General features: G+C 43.1%; 1 protein-coding gene and 1 long non-coding RNA gene across 8 annotated transcripts in view; one reads left to right on the forward strand and one right to left on the reverse strand.

Annotated features, from left to right (window-relative positions):
• Window positions 1-4,569, reverse strand: part of LOC118966046 — a 17,241-nt gene extending 12,672 nt beyond the window's left edge. For all 3 annotated transcript variants that reach the window (XR_005053245.1, XR_005053246.1, XR_005053244.1), the window contains exon 1: window positions 4,528-4,569. This is a non-coding gene — a long non-coding RNA (uncharacterized LOC118966046). The remainder of the gene's footprint in view (window positions 1-4,527) is intronic.
• Window positions 4,570-4,578: 9 nt separating this feature from the next.
• mybl2a (v-myb avian myeloblastosis viral oncogene homolog-like 2a) lies at window positions 4,579-16,023 on the forward strand. Of its 5 annotated transcripts, none has more exons than XM_036987974.1 (8): window positions 4,579-5,982; window positions 6,460-6,565; window positions 6,772-6,843; window positions 7,000-7,092; window positions 8,905-9,125; window positions 11,736-11,856; window positions 12,104-12,157; window positions 12,393-16,023. In XM_036987974.1, exons 2-8 carry the CDS (start codon window positions 6,461-6,463, stop codon window positions 14,286-14,288), a joined length of 2,562 nt encoding a protein of 853 aa, XP_036843869.1. In that variant the 5' UTR covers window positions 4,579-5,982; window position 6,460; the 3' UTR covers window positions 14,289-16,023. The 5 variants fall into 5 exon arrangements, with proteins under 5 accessions (XP_036843869.1, XP_036843868.1, XP_036843870.1 ...); XM_036987973.1 differs by having other exon boundaries at window positions 4,579-5,971; XM_036987975.1 differs by having other exon boundaries at window positions 4,579-5,312.
• The last annotated feature ends 10,958 nt before the right edge of the window (window positions 16,024-26,981 follow it).

Below are 26,981 nucleotides of genomic sequence, written 5' to 3' on the forward strand. Positions count from 1 at the left end.
AAACGGAAGGTGGATACTGAGAACCGGGGGTTTCAAACAAGGTGGGAGTCGGAGTATATGTTCACGAAGGTAGCTGGAAAACCTGTGTGTCTTCTGTGTGGAGAAAGTGTGGCGGTACTGAAAGAGTATAATCTGAGACGACATTATGAAACGAAACACGCGGACAAAAACAAGAATATGGACATGGAACAAAGGCTACAAAAGGCAGAGGAATTAAAACGAGGCCTCAAATCTCGACAGGCTCTGTTCAAAAAAGCCAAATCACAAGGCCAGGCTGCTGTCAAGGCCAGTTTTATTTTGGCAGAAGAGATCGCTAAATCAGCCCGGCCATTTACGGAGGGGGATTTCATCAAAAACTGCATGATTAAAGTTTGTGACGAAGTTTGCCCAGAAAAAAGGCAACTCTTTTTAAATGTGAGTCTGAGCAGAAACACCATTGCCGAGAGAGTAGACCAGTTGTCCATCAATCTAAAAGAGCAGCTTGTGAAAAAGGGAAAAGATTTTATTGCATATTCCTTGGCTGTGGATGAGAGCACCGACATTTCTGACATTGCCCAGTTGTCAATTTTCATCCGCGGAGTGGACTCCAGCCTAAGCGTGACAGAGGAGTTTTTGGCTTTACGTCCTATGCATGGCACAACTACGGGGCATGATTTGTATGAAGAGGTGTCAAGATGTGTAAATGAGATGGAGCTGCCTTGGGAAAAACTCGTGGGTTTGACAACCGACGGAGCACCTGCGATGTGTGGACACAGGAGCGGACTGGTGGCGAAGATACGGGAAAAGATGCAAGAGGAAAACGCGACAGGTGAGCTGACAGCTTATCATTGTATCATACACCAGGAAGCGTTGTGCGGTAAAGCCTTGAAAATGGAGCATGTAATGAGCATCATCACGCGCACAGTTAACTTTATCAGAGCCAAAGGTTTGAATCACCGCCAGTTCAAGGCATTTCTGACGGAGTTAGAAACAGAGCATGGTGATTTGCCTTATCACACAGAGGTGCGAAGGCTAAGCCAGGGAAAGGTGCTTCAAAGATGTTTCGAGCTTCGTGAGGAGATTTGTCTATTCTTGGACAGCAAAGGGAAAGACACAACACAACTCCGAGACGAAATGTTTCTGTGTGAAATGGCTTTTCTGTGTGACATTACGAGTCATCTGAATGCAATAAACTTGCAGCTGCAGGGTCGGGATCGTGTCATCTCTGATATGTACAGTACAGTGAAGGCATTTAAAACCAAACTGACTCTGTGGGAGACGCAGATGCGGAAAGAAAATTTGAGCCACTTTCCCAGCTGCCAGACCATGAAAGAGAAGCTCTCTACCAGTGCGTTCCCGAGCACACAGTTGGCTGATAAAATAGGTATGCTTACCACTGACTTTCGACGCCGATTTGCTGACTTTGAAGCACAAAAAAGCAGGTTGGAACTGCTCGGTAACCCATTTGCTGTTGACGTGGAAAGCTCACCACCAAACCTCCAAATGGAGTTGATTGACCTCCAATGCAATGATGCACTGAGGGAAAAATATGCGGCAGTGGGTGCTGCGGAGTTTGCCCGTTTCCTCCCCGGCACAATGCCCCAGCTGCGCATCCAGGCTGCTCAAACGTTGTCTATGTTTGGCAGCACATACCTGTGTGAACAACTGTTTTCTTTGATGAACCTGAACAAAACATCACACAGAAGTCGACTTACTGCTGAACACCTCCACTCAATTCTGAGGATTTCTTCAGCTCAGAGCCTTACCCCGAACATTGATGAACTTGTGGAAAAGATGGGACACCACCAAGTATCACCCTCAACCTCAAACAAGTGAACATTACTGTGCAATCACATATTTAGAGTTTTTACTCAGTTCAAGTTTAAAAGTTAAAATTTAATATTTGTTTTCACTGCATGTTACTTCTCCTTAAACAAAGTGTTGTTTTTGATTAATAGATTTTTGCACTTTATTTTTTTGTATTTCAATCCAATTATATTTTAAAAATATTTCAGTTGAGTGGATGATAGAAAATTGCTATTATTGTTTTTTCTTTGAAGTAAATTTAGCCCACTTTTGCTAAAATAGAAAATATAGTCTACTGATGGTGCCTTGAATACCGGTTTCTTTCATTTAATGTTCATGTTATGGGGATATTTATATAAAGGAAATTTGTCTTTTGTGTCTGTTGAAAATTAAAGATTACTGACAGAGCCATAAGAAAATATTGCTTTATTTATCTGATCATATTGTAATATATTTGTTAGGTTTTCAGTAGGTTCAATTAGGTTCACTAGACTATATGCGTCATTTAAAAATTTTTCAATGAACATTCGAACAGTCCGGCCCTCGTCTTGTAGCTGATTTTTTTATTTGGCCCTCCGTCCATTTGACTTTGACACCCCTGATCTAGTGGAAAGCCTTCCCAGAAGAGTGGAGGCTGTTATAGCAGCAAAGGGTGGACCAACTCCATATTAATTAATGTTAATAATTAATGTTAATTAATGTTAAGAACAAATTCTTATTTACAATGACACTTAGAGAGTGTAAGTACAACATCCTGTCAATCACAATTGCAAAGTTGACCAACACAAAAGCTGCAGAACTCACTGAAGTTCCTACAAACATGAGAAATGGTTATGCATTTCAATACACATTAATAAGGCATGACAATGTCATTAATAGGCATCTGGAGTACAGTCAAATACAGGTTATACATTTCATATCAATCCCACTTGTCATTATTCTTCAAATGATGTGGTAGCCTACATTTAATTTGTTGGGGGTAGCTAAAGATGCTATTGGAAAGTGGGAGTGCAATCTTGCTGTATAATCCTGACTTGAACAAATTATAGAGATGAGGTACAGATTTTGGGTTGAGGAGAATTCTGCAGACTTTATGTAAATCTGTGTACAGCAGTCCTTTGTCTAGGTGGTTTTGTCTAGGTGGTATACAGCTATGTGACTTTTTATCAGCAGGTTAGGAGAACTTATGCAGCAGGTTAAGATAATTAACGAGGCAGGTATGGAGAATTAGGTTAAGGTTAGGAAAATGGTTAGGGTTGGCTAATATCCTCTCTTAAGGCTGCTACGAAAAGTAACTTCCGGTCGTAGCTGTACTTCATCTAGTAAAACCCACTCACGTTAGCCCCTTCGTAGTGGAGTGGAGTGGTTGATTCCTCAAAGAATGTCCTGGTAATGAGGATCCACTTCCTGTCATTAGAAATAATCAAACGAGGCGGAAACATTCTCTAGAGCGAGCCACTGTGCTGCAAGATTGGTAGAAGTTGCTAAATGTTTCACCCCATGTACAAGGCCAGACAAGTGTCACAGTGACTCCATTATTTAACTAGGCAAGTCAGTTGAGAACAAATTCTTATTTTCAATGATAGCCTACCGCAGCCAACACTGGGCCAATTGTGCACTGCCCAATCACAGCCGGGTGTGATGCTGCCTGGATTTGAACCAGGGACTGCAGTGATGCCTCTATGCACTAAGATGCAGTGGCTTAGACCGCTGCGCCACTCAGAAACCTCAGATCTGGTTGTTTCTCCTCATTATACAAGAATGTCTGATGAGAAACATTGTTTTGTATTTATTTATGGATAGGGGCAAGTTCACCATGTTCAAAACTGTATGACCAAATCAACTCAAAGACTTGGTTTGAAAAACTTTGAGGTGATTTTGCCACAACTTTTGACCATGGTTAGCTTGCCCCATCAATCCCATTGTTGGTTATTGTCGCCTACAGTTAGCTCAAGTTGGCAGTGGCTTTCGAAAACAAATCTGAACCATGGATGACAGTCTCTCCTTGTCCCATAAATTACTTCCTGGGTAAATGACACTGCGTCTGAAAAAGTGAAGATATCCTTTAACTATAGAAACTTGTAATATTGTCTGACTAATTAAGTTAGCTGACATTTGATATAGAGGAAGTCTTCATAAAGAACATCAAAAGTTAAGTGTTTGTACTTTGAGTTCTTAATTTGTTAGGCTATTGGGTTCAAGGTGCAACACAAGATTGATTATTGAATTACCTTTACTCTAGTTAGGTCTTTTATCAATTCAAATTATAAAATTACACATTGGTTTCCTTACCTCTAAGCAGTCTATGTACAAGTTATGACAGCAATCCATGCTTTGGTTTAGTTGCCTTGGCAGTGGCTGACACTTTTTCTAAATAAAAATGTTTTAGCATTTGTGGCACAAATCCCAATCAAGTCACGCAAACAATATTAGCGTTTTTTGCACATCATGTTACATTTTTTACAAGTGACTTTGGCCAGCTTCACAATCAATTTGAGATACTTTCGTTTGATTTGGACATGATGCGCAAAAAATGCTAATATTGTTCCCATGACTTGAATGGAATGTGTGCCCCAAATTCTAAAATGTTAGCATTTAGAAACAGTGCCAGGGAAACTAAACTAAAGCATGGATTGAAGTCATACCTTGTCCATAGAAAGCTTACAGGATAAGGAAACCAATATGCCATTTTGTAATTTGGGGGAACTATCCCTTTAAGCATGTTTATTCATGATCTCTTACCTAGCTTGATGAGTGTCTGGTGACATTGTTTGGGGGGGGGGGGGGGGGGGGGGAGTTGACCCTCTGCTTTTCGGTATTATATAACGTTACGAGTGCAACAAATGCTTTGTTTCCGGAGAGCGTTGATGGTCTTGAACGTACCCTTCTTCCTTACCCCTGTTCCCGGGCAAAAAAATCTGCTACTAAAAAAACGCTAGGCGCGAGATAAGAAATTGAAACGCATGAGTCTGGTTGATTCGTTTTCCGCAGTTTAGCTACTCTATTGGCAAAGTATTGTAACTTATTAAAGTAATTTGTTACGGTTAGAGTCCCGTGTCGGTTGAACAGACGGATCTGTGAGGCAAGGCCGCGACAGTTGGGGTTTTGGGGAGGTTTGCTGGACCCTCCTAGAAGCTGGGGGGGAAATGTCCGGTTGGCCGCGCGGGTAAGCCAATGCAATGGGTTTATACCGTTTATCTTATTCAGTAGTGAAAAGGAGCCATGTGCATCAACTTATTCCACCAGAACCTGGAACTGTGACTGTAGACCAGAGAGCGAAAATGCCTTGGTAAATTGTGACGTTATACTTCCAGTGGTCTTCGTGTGCAATTTGGTTGTGATCCCGGAAGCTAGCTCGCTAGCTAACGTTGACTGTTCAGTAACAGTTAAACAGCCCGTTTAGAAAGCCGTTGTTATCGCGGCCAGCAGTCGGCTAGTAGTTGTTTGCTAGCAGGCTGGACACGTTCGCTAACGTTACCGGCATCTTCACTACCAGTTGCAGTCAAGAATACGTTTTTTTCTGTCATGTAAGAATGTAACAATTTGCTAATCACAGTTTTAGTTACCCACTTTTAAGTAGCACGGTGCATATTGTGGCATTGATTGGTGAAGATATTACTAAATGTATTTGCCTAAATGAAAGGTTGTATCGCTCGCAGCAGTAACATGCAGTTTGTTGATTAGCTAGCTAACCAACGTTACGTTGTTTCCAAGACTGGTGGGGTGGGCCTCGTGAATTTGTTACATTCATTGTATGTGAAGACCAGCTTGTTACAATGTTGCGCAGTTTGAAGCACATGTATTGGAATTGTATACTTAATGTTGCCACTTTTTGTTGCAATCCACAGACGCGCATGAGGTACTAGGGCTGCGGTACTGTAGTTTGTTCGATTTTTATTTTATTTTTTTAGTCGAAATAGTTTTGTTAAAGGGTGCACTTAACGATAGGGACCGAGTTACTTTTCACTTTTGGAGCGTTGTAATAAGTAGGACAATTAATGTTATAATCAGCTGGCCTGCATTTGTTGGCGGAAAACCAGGCGTTACAACCATGTGGTGATAATTTTGTCCCAACCGACTGAGAGATACCACAAGTGGAAGGCTCGTTTCGTTGACAGGCTCAGGCTGAATTTCGGCGCTGTACCAACCGTCATTGGGTACAGCACCGTATGGGACATCACCAAGTGTAAGAGACAGGTAATATTAGCGTTCTAAATGGCCAAACTGGCTTATCAACCTTGTGGTAGAGAGGATACTGTCATAATAAGTCAAGACTTCTCGAACAGCTCAAGTGAACAGTGCTCACATGTAATAGGTTCAGGTCAATAAAGCTGCTGGTATGAGTAGACTAAGTGATGGCAGCTGTGTAGGAACTTTGTAATTGAGGGGCACATCCATGCCTCACACAAACATCAAATTCCATAAAATCCAAGTGTGCCAGGGTTTTATGCCTGCCTCTGTTCTCTTCTTGGCCGTGTCCCCCTGCTCAGACGTTCTAATACGTTAAGCAATGGTTGCTTGCCACGTTATCGACTGTTGTCGGGCACCAGATTTAAATAACATAGATTAAGTAAAAATCGACCTATCCTGGCGTTGTAAGATCTGGCATGCGTCAGGAACGCCTGGGCAGAGGAACGTGCCCCGTCTCATAGTTTTCTACCTGTTTATTGGCAGCATGCAGAGTGAAGATGGAGATGAAATGCTGTGTGTTGACACAGACTCTGATGTGGCGGAGCAGCGGGAGAGTTATAAAGTTAAAGTGAAATGGACGCATGAGGAGGTGAGTGATTGATCTGGACTGAACTCTGGGCCTTGTGTCATAACTAAGATGGCCTCTTTTACTTGTATACTGTCCTCTGTAACCTTAACACTAACCAGAAGCTCTCAGCCCTGACCTAAACGTGCTATGAAGGAAGAAGAGAATAATTGCTGCTCTAAGTAGTGTAGTGGTATGTTCTCTAAGTTGTTTCTCTCTTGTACTTGCAGGATGAGAATCTAAAGATCCTGGTGCACAACTTTGGAAATAGTGACTGGACAACTATCGCCAGCTTCCTACCAGTGAGTGTTGGGGACAGATTTTGGGATAGATATAGCACAGGCTATATGGCAGAATTGTAGAAGAGAATTCTAGTCCTATTTTTTTCTATTAGGCAGGCTCTTATTAATAGTATCAATCCTGTCTGTGAAAACCTTACAAAAGTAGATTTCTTATAGGGACGCACAGAGTATCAATGTATGCACCGCTATATGAAGGCTCTAGATCCAGATTTAATCAAGGGGACTTGGACCAAGGAGGAGGACGACAAGGTGAGCAATGAAAAACAAATGCCATTATACAGACATATATATATATATATATATATATATATATATATATATATATATATATATATATATATATATATATATATACAGTGCCTTGCGAAAGTATTCGGCCCCCTTGAACTTTGCGACCTTTTGCCACATTTCAGGCTTCAAACATAAAGATATAAAACTGTATTTTTTTGTGAAGAATCAACAACAAGTGGGACACAATCATGAAGTGGAATGACATTTATTGGATATTTCAAACTTTTTTAACAAATCAAAAACTGAAAAATTGGGCGTGCAAAATTATTCAGCCCCTTTACTTTCAGTGCAGCAAACTCTCTCCAGAAGTTCAGTGAGGATCTCTGAATGATCCAATGTTGACCTAAATGACTAATGATGATAAATACAATCCACCTGTGTGTAATCAAGTCTCCGTATAAATGCACCTGCACTGTGATAGTCTCAGAGGTCCGTTAAAAGCGCAGAGAGCATCATGAAGAACAAGGAACACACCAGGCAGGTCCGAGATACTGTTGTGAAGAAGTTTAAAGCCGGATTTGGATACAAAAAGATTTCCCAAGCTTTAAACATCCCAAGGAGCACTGTGCAAGCGATAATATTGAAATGGAAGGAGTATCAGACCACTGCAAATCTACCAAGACCTGGCCGTCCCTCTAAACTTTCAGATCATACAAGGAGAAGACTGATCAGAGATGCCGCCAAGAGGCCCATGATCACTCTGGATGAACTGCAGAGATCTACAGCTGAGGTGGGAGACTCTGTCCATAGGACAACAATCAGTCGTATATTGCACAAATCTGGCCTTTATGGAAGAGTGGCAAGAAGAAAGCCATTTCTTAAAGATATCCATAAAAAGTGTCGTTTAAAGTTTCCCACAAGCCACCTGGGAGACACACCAAACATGTGGAAGAAGGTGCTCTGGTCAGATGAAACCAAAATTGAACTTTTTGGCAACAATGCAAAACGTTATGTTTGGCGTAAAAGCAACACAGCTGAACACACCATCCCCACTGTCAAACATGGTGGTGGCAGCATCATGGTTTGGGCCTGCTTTTCTTCAGCAGGGACAGGGAAGATGGTTCAAATTGATGGGAAGATAGATGGAGCCCAATACAGGACCATTCTGGAAGAAAACCTGATGGACTCTGCAAAAGACCTGAGACTGGGACGGAGATTTGTCTTCCAACAAGACAATGATCCAAAACATAAAGCAAAATCTACAATGGAATGGTTCAAAAATAAACATATCCAGGTGTTAGAATGGCCAAGTCAAAGTCCAGACCTGAATCCAATCGAGAATCTGTGGAAAGAACTGAAAACTGCTGTTCACAAATGCTCTCCATCCAACCTCACTGAGCTTGAGCTGTTTTGCAAGGAGGAATGGGAAAAAATGTCAGTCTCTCGATGTGCAAAACTGATAGAGACATACCCCAAGCGACTTACAGTTGTAATCGCAGCAAAAGGTGGCGCTACAAAGTATTAACTTAAGGGGTCTGAATAAATTTGCACGCCCAATTTTTCAGTTTTTGATTTGTTAAAAAAGTTTGAAATATCCAATAAATGTCGTTCCACTTCATGATTGTGTCCCACTTGTTGTTGATTCTTCACAAAAAAATACAGTTTTATATCTTTATGTTTGAAGCCTGAAATGTGGCAAAAGGTCGCAAAGTTCAAGGGGGCCGAATACTTTCGCAAGGCACTGTATATATATATATATATATATATATATGATTATTGTCCTTAGAAAGTGAAGGATACATAATCTCTCATCATTGTTCCTCTCTGTAGGTCATTGAGCTGGTGAGTAAATATGGGACCAAGCAGTGGGCGATGGTGGCCAGGCACCTGAAGGGTCGCCAGGGGAAGCAGTGCAGGGAGCGATGGCACAACCACCTCAACCCGGACGTGAAGAAGTCCTCGTGGACCCCAGAGGAGGACCTGATCATCTACAAAGCCCACTGTGTCCTTGGGAACCGCTGGGCGGAGATCGCCAAGCTTCTACCTGGAAGGTAACTGACCACAGCAAGGTTCCACATTAACTTTTTTTCTCACTGGGCCTGGCCAGACCAGTTGATCCAGAATCTCCTGTCCCAAACAAAATTTCTACTGGCCTGGACCTGGGGTAGTTTAAATACATTAGAGTTATGCAGGGCCCATAAATTAGAGTGCTGTCTCTCTGTTATTCAACTACAAATAGGCAACATTTTAATATGTGTTAAAAGCTGCGTAATATAAATTGTTAATGCAAATGTTTGCTTTATTCTTTGAAGCTGAGATCTACTGTGCTGTCGGAAAGTATTCAGACCCCTTGACTTTTTCCACATTTTGTTACATTTACAGGCTTATTCTAAAATGGATTAAATAAATAAAAATCCTCAGCAATCTACACAGAATACCACATAATGACAAAGCAAAATGTTAAAAAAAAAAAAAATTGTGAATGTATTAAATCAAAAACAGAAATACCTTATTTAAATAAGTATTCAGACCCTTTGCTATGAGACTCGAAATTGAGCTCAGGTGCATCCTGTTTCCAGTGATCATCCTTGAGATGTTTCTACAACTTATTTTGAGTCCACCTGTGGTAAATTCAATTGATTTGATATGATTTGGAAAGGCACACACCTGTATATATAAGGTCCCACAGTTGACAGTGCATGTCAGAGCAAAAACCTAGCCATGAGGTCGAAGGAATTATCCGTAGAACTCCGAGACAGGATTGTGTCGAGGGATAGATCTGGTGAAGGGTACCAAAAAATGTCTGCATCATTGAAGGCCTCCATCATTCTTAAATGGAAGAAGTTTGGAATCACCAACTCTTCCTAGAGCTGGCTGGCCGCCCGGGCCAAACTGAGCAATTGGGGGAGATGACTAAGAACCAGATGGTCTCTCTGACAGGGCTCCAGAGTTCCTCTGTGGAGATGAGAGAACCTTCCAGAAGGACAACCATCTCTGCAGCACTCCACCAATCAGGCCTTTATGGTAGAGGGGCCAGACGGAAGCCACTTCTCAGTAAAAGGCACATGACAGCCAACTTGGAGTTGGCAAAAAGGCACCCAAAGAACTCAGACCATGAGAATCAATATTCTCTGGTCTGATGAAAGCAAGACTGAACTATTTGGCCTGAATGCCAAGCGCCACGTTTGGAGGAAACCTGGCACCATCCCTACGGTGAAGCATGGTGGTGGCAGCATAATGATTTTGGGATCTTTTTCAGCGGCAGGGACTGGTAGGCTGAGAGAGATCCTTGATGAAAACCTGCTCCAGAGCGCTCAGGACCTCAGACTGGGGCGAAGGTTCACCTTCCAACAGGACAACAACCCTAAGCACACAGCCAAGACAAACCAGGAGAGGCTTCTGGGACAAGTCTCTGAATGTCCTTGAGTGGCCCAGCCAGAGTCCGGACATGAACCCGATCGAACATCTCTGGAAAGACCTGAAAATAGCTGTGCAGCGACGCTCCCCATCCAACCTGACAGAGCTTGAGAGGATCTGCAGGGAAGAATGGGAGAAACACCCCAAATACAGATGTGCCAGGCTTGTAGCGTCATACCCAAGAAGACTTGATGCTGTAATCGCTGCCAAAGGTGCTTAAAAAAAACAGAGTAAAGGGTCTGAATACTTATGTAAATATGATATTTCATTATTTCTTTTGAATAAATTAGCAAAATAAATGTAGCTGTTTTTGCTTTGTTATTAATGGGTATTGTGTGTCGATCGAGTGGGGGGATCAATTTTAGACCTAATACTTTCCCGAAGGCACTGTACATTAGGGAAAAGGTGCCACTGTCTTCCTATGTTGGTAAACAATATAAGTATAAACTAACACTGCATAGCCTCAAAATATGGTTAAAACTATAATTTTCATATCATGGATGATCAGTCCTTGCATCCATACCTCTGTCTTGAGTGGTTACATTTCTCCAGGCCCATCCCTCAGCTTTTTACCAACTCTGAGACGGGGTGTCCGCTTTGTCATTTTTTTTCAATTAAAGATTCTAGCTTTAAGATGCCGTTGCCCCTTTAAGAACTGTTTTTGCTCTGCACAGCAAGCGTTTGAACACATCAACTCACTTCGCTAGAAAATTACCCGCAAGTTGTTTCTGAATGTAAGTCACTCTTATTATTATTATTATTATTATTATTATAACCCAAATCTACAACATGTAGTTAATCATTTTTGCTAAGTCTAGTATTTACTAGTTATTCGTGCTCTGATTTCAAGCTCTTGGTGGTGCTCGATTGAACGGCTAATCATATTGCTCCAATAATGCCGTGCTGAATGCGATGCCGGCCATATTAGTTTTCAATGGAAGACCAGAGCAGAGCAGCGCACGGAAATCTCGAACTGAAACACGCTGAAAAGTTTGGGGCCTGATTGAGCCAGTGACTGTGAGAGATCTCCTGGCCCAGACATGTTTTTACTGGCCTGGGTGACATTGTTAATCATCATTTATGTGGAACCCTGCCAAATGCTACGAAACACCGGTCGCATTCAGATCCCAACACGATTTTATTATTCAAACAATGACATCTCCAATTTACTAGTCAATTTGAATAGAAAGTCATAGTGTAGTTTTGCTCTCCAGGAATGACACACCGCTTTTCTACCTCCGTAGGACGGACAATGCTGTGAAAAACCACTGGAACTCAACCATCAAACGTAAAGCCGAGATGGGAGCATATGTTATGGATGATGACGGGAGCCCGCTACCACCCACTTCTCTGGAGCAGGGCGAGGTCGGCCCTTTGTATTCTTCACATACTAACAAGCACTATGTTTCACCTAACCCACCACCTACCACTCTGTTACAGGGCGAGGTCAGCCCTTTGTATTCCTCAAATACAAACGGTCACCCTGTCACTTCCAACACTTTTAGCTATTTGAATTTACTTGAACAACAAACAAAAAAAATAGGTATATGCTGTTAGTTGTAAACAAGGTAAATTGCGTTTGTTTGCTAACTTAGGTTATCTTGGCTTACAGGTAGATTTTCGTTGTGACGTTGTTTTGGACACGGAGCCTGAACCTCCAGAAGTGGTAAGAACGCCATATCCTTGACTCTTTCTCTGTTTGCGCATTACTCACCTATGTCTGTGGGAGGCCAAACAGCAGTGAGGTGTAATGTGTTCTGTTATCCTCCAACCAGGCATAATGGTTGTCACTAACCGAATTAAGCCTTTTGAGCATTTTCTTATTTTTTTCTTCATTTTTCTCCACAGTATAAATCTTGAAACGTTCAATCCTTTTCACCCATTCTCTTTGTTCTCTATAGATGAGGCAGTATAGAGAGGCTATAGACCCCATGCTAAAAATTAGGCCAAAAAAGGACTCTCACCCAGTCAGGTCAAAGACAGTGGTGTTCCCGCCTGTCTTAGCCAAGAGGGACTCCAACAGCCCCTGCTCTAGCTCCGGTCCTAGCAGCGTCCCCACTCTCCACCAGTCTCGCCAGAAGAGCATCACAGAGGCCGTATTACGGATGATAGCGGAGGACATGCTGCCCCTGAGCTTCGTGGAGGGCTCAGGCTTCAGGAGCTTCATGTCTGTTATCGGCCCCCAATATCAGAGGCTGTCCCAGCGTGCCGTGGGCCTCCGGCTGTACGACGACGTGGAGAAGGCAATCAAGCCCCATCTGATCCGCGACCTGAAGACCTGCTTGGCTGCCAGCGCGGGCGATGCCGTTGTCCACGCCACCCTGGACCTCTGGGCCAGCCCCTACGCCGACCCTGTTGTCGCCGTGCAGTTGCACTTCCTGGATGATGACTGGCACATCCACCGGCCCACCGTGGCCTTTCGCCACATCGGCCACAAGAACATGAACGTGGCCATGGCCCGGGAGCTGGAAGCTGTGCTGCTGAGCTACGGCCTGTTCCCCAACAATCTGGGTTACATCATCACCAACGAGGCCAAGCACACCATCGCTGCCTACGACCTCTTTTGCGACTATAGGATCATGTGCTCGTCTCAGAGGGGCGACCCGGACGAGGAGGAGATGCTAGCCTTCCTGGGTGACAAGATGCCCACGGAGGACTTCTCAGAGATCCAGTTTGGCACGCGCGTGGGCTGCGTCGCCAACATGCTGCAGCTGGTGATCAAAGAGGCTCTAAAGAACTCTCGTGTGGTGGAGAACCTGCTGTCTCAGGTGCACAACGTGGTGGCCTTCTTCCGCCGCAGCGCCTACTGGAACGAGGTGCTGCTGAAGGAGTGTGGCCTGTCATTGGCCCCCTCACCCGGCAGCTGCCGCTGGAATTCCACCTTTGTGTCGATGCGGCGGATGGTACAGGAGGCGGTGTGGGGCTCAGTCATGACCCTGCTTGCCCAGGCCCGCATTGAGACCAAGGACTCGTCCAGCTCCCCGCCCATGGTGAGGGCCAAGCGGGAGCAGGTGGTGGACATCATCGGCCTGCTGGAGCCCTTTGAGGAGGCCATCCAGGTGCTTCAGAGCGATGCCGTCACCTTCTCCCTCATCATCCCCTCCCTGATCGGCCTGGACAAGACCCTGGAGACCCGCTCCACCAACTACAGCCACTTCTCCAAGGGGCTCCGCTCCGGCCTGCAAACACACTTCCAGCCCCTCTTCCTGCAGAGGGACCTGATCCTGGTCACGGTGCTGGACCCCCGCATTAAGCTCCAGCCCTTCGATGACGTGAAGCAGGAGGGGGACACCGCCTCCCTGGCCGCCCCCTCCAAGTTCCAGGTCCAAATGCTGGTCAAGTCGTTGGTCAGCGACATGGATTCCTGGAACCCAGTGAAGCAAGAGGAGAGTGAAGAGATCCAGGAGGACTCTGAGGCCTCCAGCTCTAACAGTGGCAGCGGCAACCTCAAGCGCAAGTCCATCTTCAGTTTCCTCCAGCCTGCGGCCAAGAGCATGAAGCTGTCTGAGCTGGACCAGTACTTGTCAGAGCCTGTGCTGGATGGGGACGGCTCCACCCAGGTTTTCTGGAGAGACGCCTCACGGTTTCCCCAGCTGCAGAGAGCGGCCAGGAAGCTGCTGGCTGTGCCTGCCACCTCAGGCGGCTTTGATCGACTCTTCCCCATGGCGTCCTGCATCGTCAGGGCCAAGAGGAGCCGGCTGCCCCCTCACACCACCGAGAGGCTGCTGATCTACAGGGAGTCCCTGAGGGCGAAAGACGGGAGGTCCAATTTCAATGGCGCCACTAAACCGTCATAGACATGCTGAACACAGTGCCTGCTACTGCCCTATATATCTCATTATCAGTCCTGTGTGTGCAGGGTCTCTTACCCTAATCTGTTACTCGATTGTCATCCAAGTTTACATGATTGAACAATGAGCCGGGACAAAACCCTGCACACCAAGGATTGAGCTTTGAGGGCTGAGTGATGTCATGTCAACAAATGTAACACAACAGAAATAATACCTCTAAATAATGTTATTTTTGTAATTATGAAGTTAATACATTTTAGATATGTAAAACATTTGGAAAGAACATGTTTGGTACACCTTGTAATGGACAATATGGTAAGATGGCCAATTATCTTTGAGTGTATCCTGGAAACTTTTCTTTACTTTTTGTGTTTGGAGTTTGAATCTGCAAACAGATATCGGAAATGAAATCTTCTACATAAGCATTATTTTCATTACCTACTGTAGTTTTTTCTTTAAAGGGGCAATCAGCAGTTGCTACAGCTGTTTTTGGACTTATCATTCATTTATATGTACCCATTGATTCATGAAGAATATAACTTAGAAATGCCTCATGAGCTTAACTCAACTGCCATACCCTATCAGAACCTGAAATATAAGTTTGTTTTACTCTAAAACTATATTATATTTTGATATCATGGATGGTCAGTCCTTGCATCCAATGGCTCTGTCTATGAATTTGAGAGTGGTTACTTTTCTCTAGCCCCATCCCTCAGTTTTTTACTGAAACAGGGATGGTGAGGACGCTTTGTTATTGTTTCTGCTGCCGATTGCCTCTTTAAGGATCAAGTAGCATCCAGGGAACCTGTGTTATACAGTGACAATTGAGGTCATTGAATGGTGATTGGTTTTTTTCTTATTTGTTTGGTCAAACACAACTTTCAATCAATGGACATTGTTTGCATATATTACTGTAAACAGGTCTTCATCTTGTTGACATATTTCACCAATAGAAAGTGCACTTTTCTCTACCTCTTCATATCGCTACAACTTTGAGGTTTCAGTTGCTTTTCACTGTGAACTCTTGCTTGGGGACTAATCGCATAGCAAGTAGTGCTAGAATAGTAGATTGATATACTGCTTTTCTTTTGAAGCTGCACAAATGTTAATTTGTAACGGCTTGGAATGAGTGATCATTTCTAAGTGTACTTATTTAAATAAAACAGTTCCTTAAGAAATTCATTTGAATTTGAATGTACAGTAGGGGCAGTTTTTGTTAACTAATGATGAGTAATGACAGAGTAAGATGCCTTTATACTGTATGCAACTGAGTCGAGCAGTTAAGTGGTTTCCTTGCCCAAGCCTATAGTATTGGCAGTATTTCCCCTCCCTGAGATTGTCTGGAAATGTCACTATTTCATTCTTTATTCTTATTAATTTTGTGAATAAATAATTTTCTCATTTTCTAAGACTAAAATGTGTCAGGATATCCACACAACTGTAATTTCTCCATGTATTTATTCTATTTGCTTGAAACTAACAATGCGTTGAATGTATGCAATTTACTCCAATCATGTAATGTCATGGATTTCGATTTTTTTATTGGGCTTATTTTGGGGGAGATTGTGTTAAACAAATGCACCCCCCTCGATGTTTCATGAACTACTGGTAATTCATATAGTACTGTGTCCAATTTCCCTTTCTCTCACAAAACAACTGTCTTTGGTTGGGCTGAAATGTATGGAAAATAAAGACATTCAATTGTATTGTATTTTTTATTTCAGTTTCAGGTTCTCATTTTTGTTTTGTCTGCATAATAATTATGTACAAATCCCTACTGAAGAATACACATCTAAAAGTTGTATCCACATTGAGTACGCTATTATTGACAGCAGGTTACTATAAACCTCTAGAGGGCAGTCAATCGCAGGCGCGCTCTGAACGTTCCTGGGGGTAGAAGCCAGAGAGGAAGAGGCGAAGCGAGAGGTTTTACTCGATAAAATCTGTCCAAAATAAGCCCTTGCGTTTATATGGCCTTATTTTGGACGTAAATTTAACCATTAAATGGCCTTATTTTGGACCTAAACCCAAGTATTATGTTTTTGAGATTAAACATTAACATCATATACCGTTTACAATAATCCGAAAAGGCTTGTATCCAGGTAATGAGAAACTCTGCCTGCACGGTTACACAGGCTCGGTTTCGCATATCATAGGTGTTGTGTGATTACGTTTTCGTCGTATTGTCAAACAAATCACTTAATTAAGGGCAGGCTATACCTGGGCAGTTCAATCCACCATAATAATTCCATAACTGATTTTTGCTGATACAACGTAGGCTACTTTGACCCCTAATTTATAGATACATTTCTGCTTATAATTTCCGACATTTGGTTGGCCATTTGTCATTTATAGTTCGATACATGTCATAACGTGTTGCCCCAGAAGACTAAGTAAAGTAGTGCTCACCAGAATAATGTTTTACATCGATAGAATGAATGCATTAGTAATCTAGTTAACACCGGTAAAGTTGTCTGTTTTGTTTAGAGACCCGGTAGAAAACGCAATAACAGTGGAAAGATTGTTCGCATGCAAAATGTCATCAGTTTGACCGGTTTCAAGGAACTTAAAAGCTGAGAAAACGATTAAACACATTTCTGATAAGACTTCAGTTTGTCTGGTTGAAATACTGTCTAGTTGCACAACAATGTCAAAGATAAGTTACACCTGCATTTGCATTTTTTCAAGAGACTGAAATAAATAAGTAGTATTTCTCCACTTCAGTTCCCGAGATAAAATAAAAAGCGGTTCAATAATTCTAGGCCAACTGCAAGAAATGTCAAATTCTGCAGGAGTCAATATTATATTACGCTACATGTGAGAGGTTATAGGCCTACAGTCAGTGTCCATATTTCAGTTAATATTCAATTTAGCCCATATTAACTTAAATCAGAAATATTATGTTTATTCACGGATACAAGGATACTCGTCAGCGGGATATCAAATGTGCAGGTAAACAGTCGAGTTTACTATCGGGACTGCGCATGTAAACGTGGTCCTTGTCGCCTGCCTTCGCGCAATTGGGACAACGACTCCCTTGTTAGGGCGGAGACATTGGCACCTCGTCATTATATTCAGATCTCTGTTGAAGTCAACCATTGGTCGAGAACAACCATCAGCCTTGCGTAAACTGCGCAAAATGTTTTGTAAAGTTTGATTTATTACAGTTAGTGGTAGCAAAGATTTAGCACACGGACTACACATGAATGAGTTCGAAAATAAACGTACATAAACCGCAGAGTCCAAAATGTTGCCATATACCTTTTGTATTTTGTCGTTTGAGTTTAAACTGCTGGACGTCAACCGTACGATGAATGTAAAGATAATAAATGAACCAGCTAGCTATCGTTTCTTTATTAAGTTATGGGCTCGAACCATCCGGTTTATAATTATGCCGGCCTGACAACATACAGAATATTTGGAAAAGTATTGAGATCCCTTGACTTTTCCCACATTTTGTTACATTACAAAAGCTTTATCTAAATTTTATTTGTATTTTTTACCCACATCAATCTACACACAATACCCCAAAATGACAAAGCAAAAACATGTTTTTAGAAATATTTGCAAATGTATTAAAAATAAAAAACAGAAATACCTTATTTATTTATGCTATGAGACTCGAAATTGAGGTCAGGTGCATCCTGTTTTCATTGATCCTCTTTGAGATGTTTCTACAACTTCATTGGAGTCCACCTGGGGTAAATTCAATTGATTGGACATGGTTTGGAAAGACATATACCTGTCTATATAAGGTTTCACATTTGACAGTGCAAGTCAGAGCAAAAACCAAGCCATGAGGTCGAAGGAATTGTCTGTAGAGCTCCAAGACAGGATTGTGTCGAGGCACAGATCTGAGGGAGCGTACCAACAAATGTCTGCATCATTGAAGGTTCCCAAGAACACAGTGGCATCCATCATTCTTAAATGGAAGAAGTTTGGAACCACCAAAACTTCCTAGAGCTGGCCCGCCCGGCCAAACTGAAAAAATCGGGGGAGAAGGGCCTTGGTCAAGAACCTGATGGTCACTCTAGCAGAGCTCCAGAGTTCCTCTGTGGAGATGTGAGAACCTTCCAGAAGGACAACCATCTCTGCAGCACTCCACCAATCAGGCCTTTATAGTAGAGTGGCCAGACAGAAGCCAATCCTCAGTAAAAGGCACATGACAGCCCGCTAGGAGTTTGCTGAAAGGCACCTAAAGAACTCTCAGACCATGAGAAACAATATTCTCTAGCCTGAATGCCAAGCGTCACGTCTGAAGGAAACCTGGCACCATCCCTACGGTGAAGCATGGTGGTGGCAGCAATTTTTTTAAAATGCTGTGGGAATGTTTTCCAGCGGCAGGGACTGGGAGACTAGTCAGGATCGAGGGAAAGATGAACGGAGCTAAGTACAGAGAGATCCTTGATGAAAACCTGATCCAGAGTGTTTGTATAAAGACCATGGGACCACGCAGCCGTCATACCGCTCAAGAAGGAGATGCGTTCTGTCTCCTAGAGATGAACGTACTTTGGTGTGAAAAGCGCAACTCAATCCCAGAACAACAGCAAAGGACCTTGTGAAGATGCTGGAGGAAACAGGTACAAAAGTATCTGTATCCACAGTAAAGTCCTATATCGACATAACCTGAAAGGCCGCTCAGCAAGGAAGAAGCCAGTGCTCAAAATCCGCCATAAAAAAGCCAGACTACGGTTTGCAACTGCACATGGAGACAAAGATCATACTTTTTGGAGAAATGTCCTCTGGTCTGATGAAATAAAAATAGAACTGTTTGGCCATAATGACCATTGTTATGATTGGAGGATAAAGGGGGAGGCATGCAAGCCGAAGAACACCATCCCAACTGTGAAGCACAGGGGGTGGCAGCAGGATGTTGTGGGGGTGCTTTGCTGCAGGAGGGACTGGTGCACTTCACAAAATATATGCCATCATGAGGCAGGAACATTTTGTGGATTTATTGAAGCAACATCTCAAGACATCAGTCAGGAAGTTAAAGCTTGGTCGCAAATGGGTCTTCAAAATGGACAATGACCTCAAGCAAGTTGTGGCAAAATGGCCTAAGGACAACAAAATCAAGGTATTGGAGAGGCCATCACAAAGCCCTGACCACAATACTATAGAACATTTGTGGGCAGAACTTAGAAAGCGTGTGCGAGCAAGGAGGCCTACAAACCCAACTCAGTTACACCAGCTCTGTCAGGAGGAATGGGCCAAAATTCACCCAGCTTATTGTGGGAAGTGTGTGGAAGGCTACCTGAAACGTTTGACTCAAGTTAAACAATTTAAAGGCGATGCTACCAAATACTAATTGAGTGTTTGTAAACCTATGACCCACTGGGAATGTGATGAAAGAATTTAAAGTTGAAATAAATAATTCTCTCTACTATTATTCTGACATTTCACATTCTTAAAATAAAGTGGTGATTCTAACTGACCTAAGACAGGACATTTTTACGAGGATTAAATGTCAGGAATTGTGAAAAACTGAGTTTAAATGTATTTGGCTAAGGTGTATGTAAACTTCTGACTTCAACTGTAAACAAATGCAGTACCAGTCAAAAGTTTGGACAAACCTACTCATTCAAGGGTTTTTCTTTATTTTGGCTATTTTCTACATTGCTGATTAATAGTGAAGACATTAAAACTATGAAATAACACATATGGAATCATGTAGTAACCAAAAAAGTGTTTAAACAAATCAAAATTGATTTTATATTTAAATTCTTCAAAGTAGCCACCCTTTGCCTTGATGACAGCTTTGCACACTCTTGGCATTCTCTCAACCAGCTTCATGAGGAATGCTTTTCCAACAGTCTTGAAGGAGTTCCCACATATGCTGAGCACTTGGGTTGAGGTCGGGTGATTGTGGAGGCCAGGACATCTGATGTAGCACTCCATCACTCCCCATCTTTGTCAAATAGCCCCTACACAGCCTGGAGGTGTGTTTTGGGTCATTGTCCTGTTGAAAAACAAAGGATAGTCCCACTAAGCGGCAAACCAGATGGGATGGCGTATCTCTGCAGAATACTGTGGTAGCCATGCTGGTTAAGTGTGCATTGAATTCTAAATAAATCACAGACAGTGTCACCAGCAAAGCACCACCACACCATCACACCTCCTCCTCCATGCTTAATTTTCTTCTAGATCATGGTGGGAACCACACATGCGGAGGTCATCCGTTCACCTACTCTGCATCTCACAAAGACACGGCGGTTGGAACCAAAAATCTCAAATTTGGACTCATCAGACAAATGGACAGATTTCCACCAGTCTAATGTCCATTGCTCGTGTTTCTTAGCCCAAGCAAGTCTCTTATTATTATTTGTGTCCTATAGTAGTGGTTTCTTTGCAGCTATTTGACCATGAAGGCCTGATTCACGCAGTCTCCTCTGAACAGTAGATGTTGAGATGTGTCTGTTACTTGAACTCTGTGAAGCATTTATTTGGGTTGCAATTTCTGAGGCTGGTAACTCTAATGAATGTATCCCCTGCAGCAGAGGAAACTCTGGGTCTTCCTTTCCTGTGGCGGTCCTCATGAGAGCCAGTTTCATCATAGCACTTGATGGGTTTTGCGACTGCACTTGAAGAAACTTTCAAAGTTCTAGAAATGTTCCGTATTGACTGACATTCATGTCTTGAAGTAATGATGGTCTGTCGTTTCTCTTTGCTTATTTGAGCTGTTCTTGACATAATATGGACTTGGTCTTTCACCAAATAGGTCTGTATGCCACTCCTACCTTGTCACAACACAACTGATTGGCTCAAACGCATTAAGTAGGAAATAAATTCCACAAATTAACTTTTAACAAGTCACACCTGTTAATTGAAATGCATTCCAGGTGACTACTTCATGAAGCTGGTTGTGAGATGCCAAGAGTGAGCAAAGCTGTCATTAAGGGTGGCAACATTGAAGAATCGCAAATACAAAATATACTTAGATTTTTTTTAAACACTTTTTTTGGTTACTACATGGTTCGATATGTGTTATTTCATAGTTCTCATATCTTAACAATTATTCCACAATGTAGAAAAAAATAATAAAATAAGAGCCCCTTGAATGAGTAGGTGTGTCCAAACTTTTGACTGGTACTGTATTCATCACAAAAATATATATTTTTTAGTTGATGCTGCCTAATTATTTGCCTTATTTTACTCTACTTGTATTTCTGGAGTAGTTCTTACCAAAACCCTTTTCCTATTTCAGTGCACGCGACGCAAGCCTATGTTTATGCCGGCCTGACAACATTTGACATGGCAGATATCTATGGACCAGCAGAGGAGATTTTTGGACACTTCAACAGCCAGGTATGAGTTAGAATCATTGTTATTGTAAGCCACATAAACTCCAGGTTATGAACCTATTGGTTTGAAAGTGAATGTGAAGTAAAAAATAAATAAAAAATAATAATAAACATCTTATGAACATTGATAATAGATCTGTATGCAAGTGGAGTAGCACCCCTGAATAGGCACAAGAGGGAGCTAATGTAGCACTGTTGGTATTGGGTGGTGGAGCCGCTCAGTCTCGCACTCAAGTCAAGGGAGAGATGGGTATGGAAATTCAGTCAATTCTCTCTCACTCATAGACACACATGAATAAGCCCACACACATGAAACTAAGACTCCCTTACACATGGAGCCATAGTCATACACACACGGACAGATTCACAACTACCATTGTTTTTAATATGATATTTTCTTTTGCATTGCCCAGGCAGGCTGCATCTTGCACAGTTTTGACAGCCTAATGGCATAGACAGACGCCCTGAGTCAATCATCTAGAATAATGTCCTCTGAGAACGTATCCCAACAAAACCTCTCTCTGAGGAATCACCTTCATTATCACACTGTATAACTGGACAGATGGTTCCTAACGTCTGACTGTAAAGTATCTGAGATCTTTGAGGGGATTGTGTGGATTGAGGATATTATTCTACATAGTGATGTACACCCAGACAACAAGTAAATGTAGTGAATATACCGGAGGGTGTGAATTTAAGGAATGCATTTCAAAGTGTCTAGTCACAGACGGAGCAGATTCTAATTGTAGCATTCTGTTTTCTAGGTGAAATTGAAAACCAGCGGTGTAACCCTTCATGGTTTGACTAAATGGGTGCCTCGACCTGGACCAATGGACCGCAAGGTGAGTCTTAAATAGAGACTAGTGTGGGCAAAATCATGCTACAAGTTCCCCACCATCCAGTAAAATCTGAACGCTACATACTCATAGGTGCCTGAGTAATGGAGCAAATGGAGCAGCTGCATCCCCACTTTCAAAATAGGGGTGCAAAACTAATGTTTTTGCACCCCTTTTTTACCAGTTAAAGTATAATGATCCATTGGGTAATTTGTCATTTTCAAGGATTAATAATAATTTGAGCTAGTCCGTGTTAAAATCGATATGGCCATTTTATATATTATATACTGAACCAAAATATAAACGCAACATCTAAAGTGTTGGTCCCATTTTTCATGTGCTGAAATGAAAGATCTCAGAAATGTTCCATATGCACAAAAAGCTTATTTCTCTCAATTTTTGTGCATCCCTGTTAGTGAGAATTTCTCCTTTGCCTAGATAATCTATCTGCCTGACAGGTGTGGCATATCAAGAAGCTGATTAAACAGCGTGATCATTACACAGGTGCATATTGTGCTGGGGACAATAAAAGGCTACTCTAAAATGTGCAGCTTTGTCACACAACACAATGCCACAGATGTCTCAAGTTTTGAGAGAGTGTACAATTGGCATGCTGACTACAGGAATGTCCAAAAAAGCTGTTGCCAGATAATTTAATGTTAATTTCTCTACCATAAGCCGCCTCCAGCGTCTTTTTAGAGAATTTGGCAGGTCATCCAACCGACCTCACACCCGCAGACCACACCCACAAACCACGCCAGCTCAGGACCTCCACATCCAGCATCTTCACCTGTAGGATCGTCTGAGGAGGGTGCCGAGGAGTATTTCTGTCTGTAATAAAGCCCTTTTGTGCGAAAAAAACAAACAAATTCTGATTGGCTGGGCTTGACTCCCCAGTGGGTGCGCCCCTGTGAAATCCATAGGTTAGGGCCTAATGAATTTATTTCAGTTGACTGATTTTCCTCTATGAACTGTAACTCAGTAAAATCTTTGAAATTGTTGCATGTTGCATTTTATATTTTTGTTCAGTACATATAATAATTAACAGATTGCATTTTGCAGCCCCTCCCCCCCTCGCCAAGGTTTTGCCCACTCGAAAGTGTTGCTTCGCTCCCGCGCGCCACTGTTTTGGTTCAGTGCAGTTAGAAAGCACTGTTTTACCACTTGTTTTTCAAATGAAAAGGCACTTGCAAAATGTTTTTTTTAAAATCTATTTTGTTGTGCTGTTTTTACATTTGTATTTTGTTTTATGGTGTTACATATAATTTGAGCTACGGGCACCACAAGCATATTTTGTCATTTCACTTTGCCTGGAAGAACCATGATGGTGAACACGGGCATGTCTGATTAGGCGTCGCTGTTTCGCAGCCTCTGGGGAAAATCCCAATTGCTCGCATCCTCGCCTCCTCAAAATCCTTGTAAATGGGCATCTGTCAAAAGCAGTGGGAGTACACTGCGGCGTCCGTCAGGGCTGTCCGTTATCTCCCCTTCTGTTCGTGGCCTGTATTGAACCACTGGCACAGGTCTTGAGAAGGGACCAAGGGATCAGTGGGGTGGGTATCCCAGGGAGTGGGGGGATGACCGCTAAGTGCGTCTTTTACATGGACGACGTCAACATTTTATGTACCGACCTTTTATCCGTCGACAGGACTCTGGACAGGACTGACTGGTACGGACGAGCCTCTGGGGCGAGACTGAACAGAGACAAGACAGAGGCCCAATTCTTCGGACCGTGGGCAGACCCAGACTTGACCAGACTACCTCTGACAGTTAAACTGACGGACATAAGGGTACTGGGGGTAAAGTTTGACCGGGGGGGAGGCGGGAGCGGTAACTGGAGTGGAATCCTGGGGACGGTAAGACAGAGACTGGGTTTTTGGGGACTACGACAGCTGACTTTTGAGGGCAAGGTTTTAATCATTAAAGCTGTGATTTTACCTGTGCTTTTATTAATCAGTTCTGTTTTTATCCCCCCTCGAAGGAGTATTTTAGACCTGGAGCGGATGCTTTTTTACTTCCTGTGGGGAGGCAAGTGGGAGAGGCTGAGGAGGGAGGTGGTCAAGAGGCCCAGGTCCAAGGGGGGGAAAGGCTTGCCTGACCTCTACTTGTTCCTGGGCAGCCGCTACACAGCGTTACATCTGACTCTTGCCACCTCCCCGGTCAACAACAAGACCCAGGCCCTCGCACGGTTCTGGCTGGGATCTTACCTCAGGACTCTGAGGCTGATCCCAGTCGACCTGCGAGCCCCAGTCTCTTTCCTGCTACCCCGCACTACGTCCAGCTCCAGAAGTTTTTAAGACATTTTAAACTGGAAAAAGAAACAGTCACGGTCGTAACAAAACACCGCTCTCTTCTCTCTCTTGTGCAGGATCGGGAACCAGTGTGTCCAGTGCGCGGGCTCGCTATAGGTGAGCCCACAACGGTTTGGCGCAACGTGGCCCATCCTGCTCTCCTGAATCGGCATCGGGACCTGTCCTGGATGGTCGCCCACGAGATCCTCCCGGTCAGGGCCGTTATGCACTCACGGGGCATGGCGAGGACATCCGCGTGCCCCCGACCAGGCTGCGGCCAAGAAGAGTCGGTGAGGCACATGCTCTGGGAGTGCAGAGCCGCCAGGGACCTGTGGAAGGAAGCAGGCCCCCTGATCACCTCGTGTCTGCCAGCAGGGAAGGACCTAACACCTCAGCTCGTGCTGTATGGGGTGGGCCGAAGGCCCATTCCATCAAAGGCCTTCACCAAGCTCTGGCCCACCCTCACGTGCCTGAAGGAAGCACTGTGGTCCTCCCATAACCTGCTGGTAGCAAAAAACGTAGAGACCACCCCCCAGGCAGTGGCCATGGTAGCCACGGAAGCCCTGGGGTGGTACGGAAGGAAGGGGGCCTCGACCCCAGGCGAAGGGTCCCCCACAACACCCTAGGTCCCGGCGGCCACGGCCTGACAGCGCTGCGGCGCCTAGGGCGATGCGCCTAGGGGAGGGATCTCCTCTGGGCCCCGAAGGACGGGACGATGATCTATTCAGAGGAGCAGGATGAGCTGAGCTTGATAAAGACTCACCCCGCTCCTGTACAAGGGACTGAAGACAGCCTTTTAACAAAGTGGCTTTTTAACATGTTTTTTCATGTCTTAAAAATGTTTTACCTTTGTTAGATCATTAGTACACATTTTAAATGGCTTTTACAGATTTGATGTTTTTTACAAGGAAAGTACTTTTATCCATGGTTGTTTTCATTGGTTTTAACAACATGTACTTTTTAACACATTTAAATGTAACTTTCAAATGCTGTGTTTTATGCTTTGTTGCCGTTTTTATGTGTATCAATTATGTAAAAAATGTATGAGCTGTTTTTAAAGGAAATGTGTCAATAAAACTTTTCAAAAAAAAAACAAAAAAAAAGAAAAAATTGGCGAAGATGATCAGAGGGGGGCGGGACCTCTGGCTTTCTCATCCAATGTGTTTTGAGAAGGAGGCGAGGAGAGAGGACGCGAGGAGTATGCAATTGAGATTCTCCCACTGGTTACACCTTTGCGGAAACTGCACGCGAGCTGTCAATGTAGGAGCTTGTAAGTAAATACGGAGATATAATCAGTAGGCCTAATGCTACATGATTAAATATGTGAAAATGTTTAAGGCCAGGCACCACAGGCTGAAATGACATTTTTGCATCTACCTATCAGTTTTGAGATTTGTTGGTATTTTGGTCGATTTAATATTATTATTTTCAAAAAGTAACCAAAAAATGTCAAACTTGATGATAATTTATGTTTTCTTCAGTTTATCATACTACCGTCATCAACATTTTAATACATTTTTACTTTAAAATGGACTCATCAATAATTTCAAAGCTCTCTACATTGAATTACACATTTCAAAGCCCATTTCACAGAGAATGTTACAAACTGGACTACATTTAGTAAATTACTTTGAAGAGATGGTGATTGGGTCTAAATGGGCTTTGGTCTTTTGGTAGTCTTAATTCAGTTTAAACCCTACTTGTCTTCAACTGGTATTTCCCAAAAGTCAGACTCTTCCCACATGCCAACTCCTTTTTCTCAGCTTCATCTGCATTCACCAAACGTCATGGCACGTACCTCCCCTCTATCACCAACCCCCGGGGTAGACCTCCTTGGATACCACAATGTGAACATAATTTATGACCAAATTTAAATGCAAAACTCCAGTTTGCATTTTCAAGTTGACAGTTCTTGTTCAATGCCCAAGGGGCGTAGGCATGGGTGGACACAAGATGGCCCCCACCCCTGTGTCAGACACGTCTGTCTGGACCAGGAGGGGTTTGGAGAAGTGCGGGTTGACGAGTACCAGGTGCGAACACAACGCTTCCTTTAGGGTCTGGAACGCCGCCTCTGTGTCCTCCGTTCATCGCACCATCTGGGGTAGTCGATTGTTAACAAGAAATGTGTGGAGTGGTTGAAAAAGGAGTTTTAATGACTCCAACCTAAGTGTATGTAAACTTCTGACTTCAACTGTATATCTTTAGATTTTTGTAACACTTTTTTTGTTACTACATGATTCCATATGTGTTATTTCATAGTTTTGATGTCTT

The sequence above is a fragment of the Oncorhynchus mykiss genome, chromosome 9 (genome assembly GCF_013265735.2).
Source record: "Oncorhynchus mykiss isolate Arlee chromosome 9, USDA_OmykA_1.1, whole genome shotgun sequence".
Classification (NCBI taxonomy): domain Eukaryota; kingdom Metazoa; phylum Chordata; class Actinopteri; order Salmoniformes; family Salmonidae; genus Oncorhynchus; species Oncorhynchus mykiss.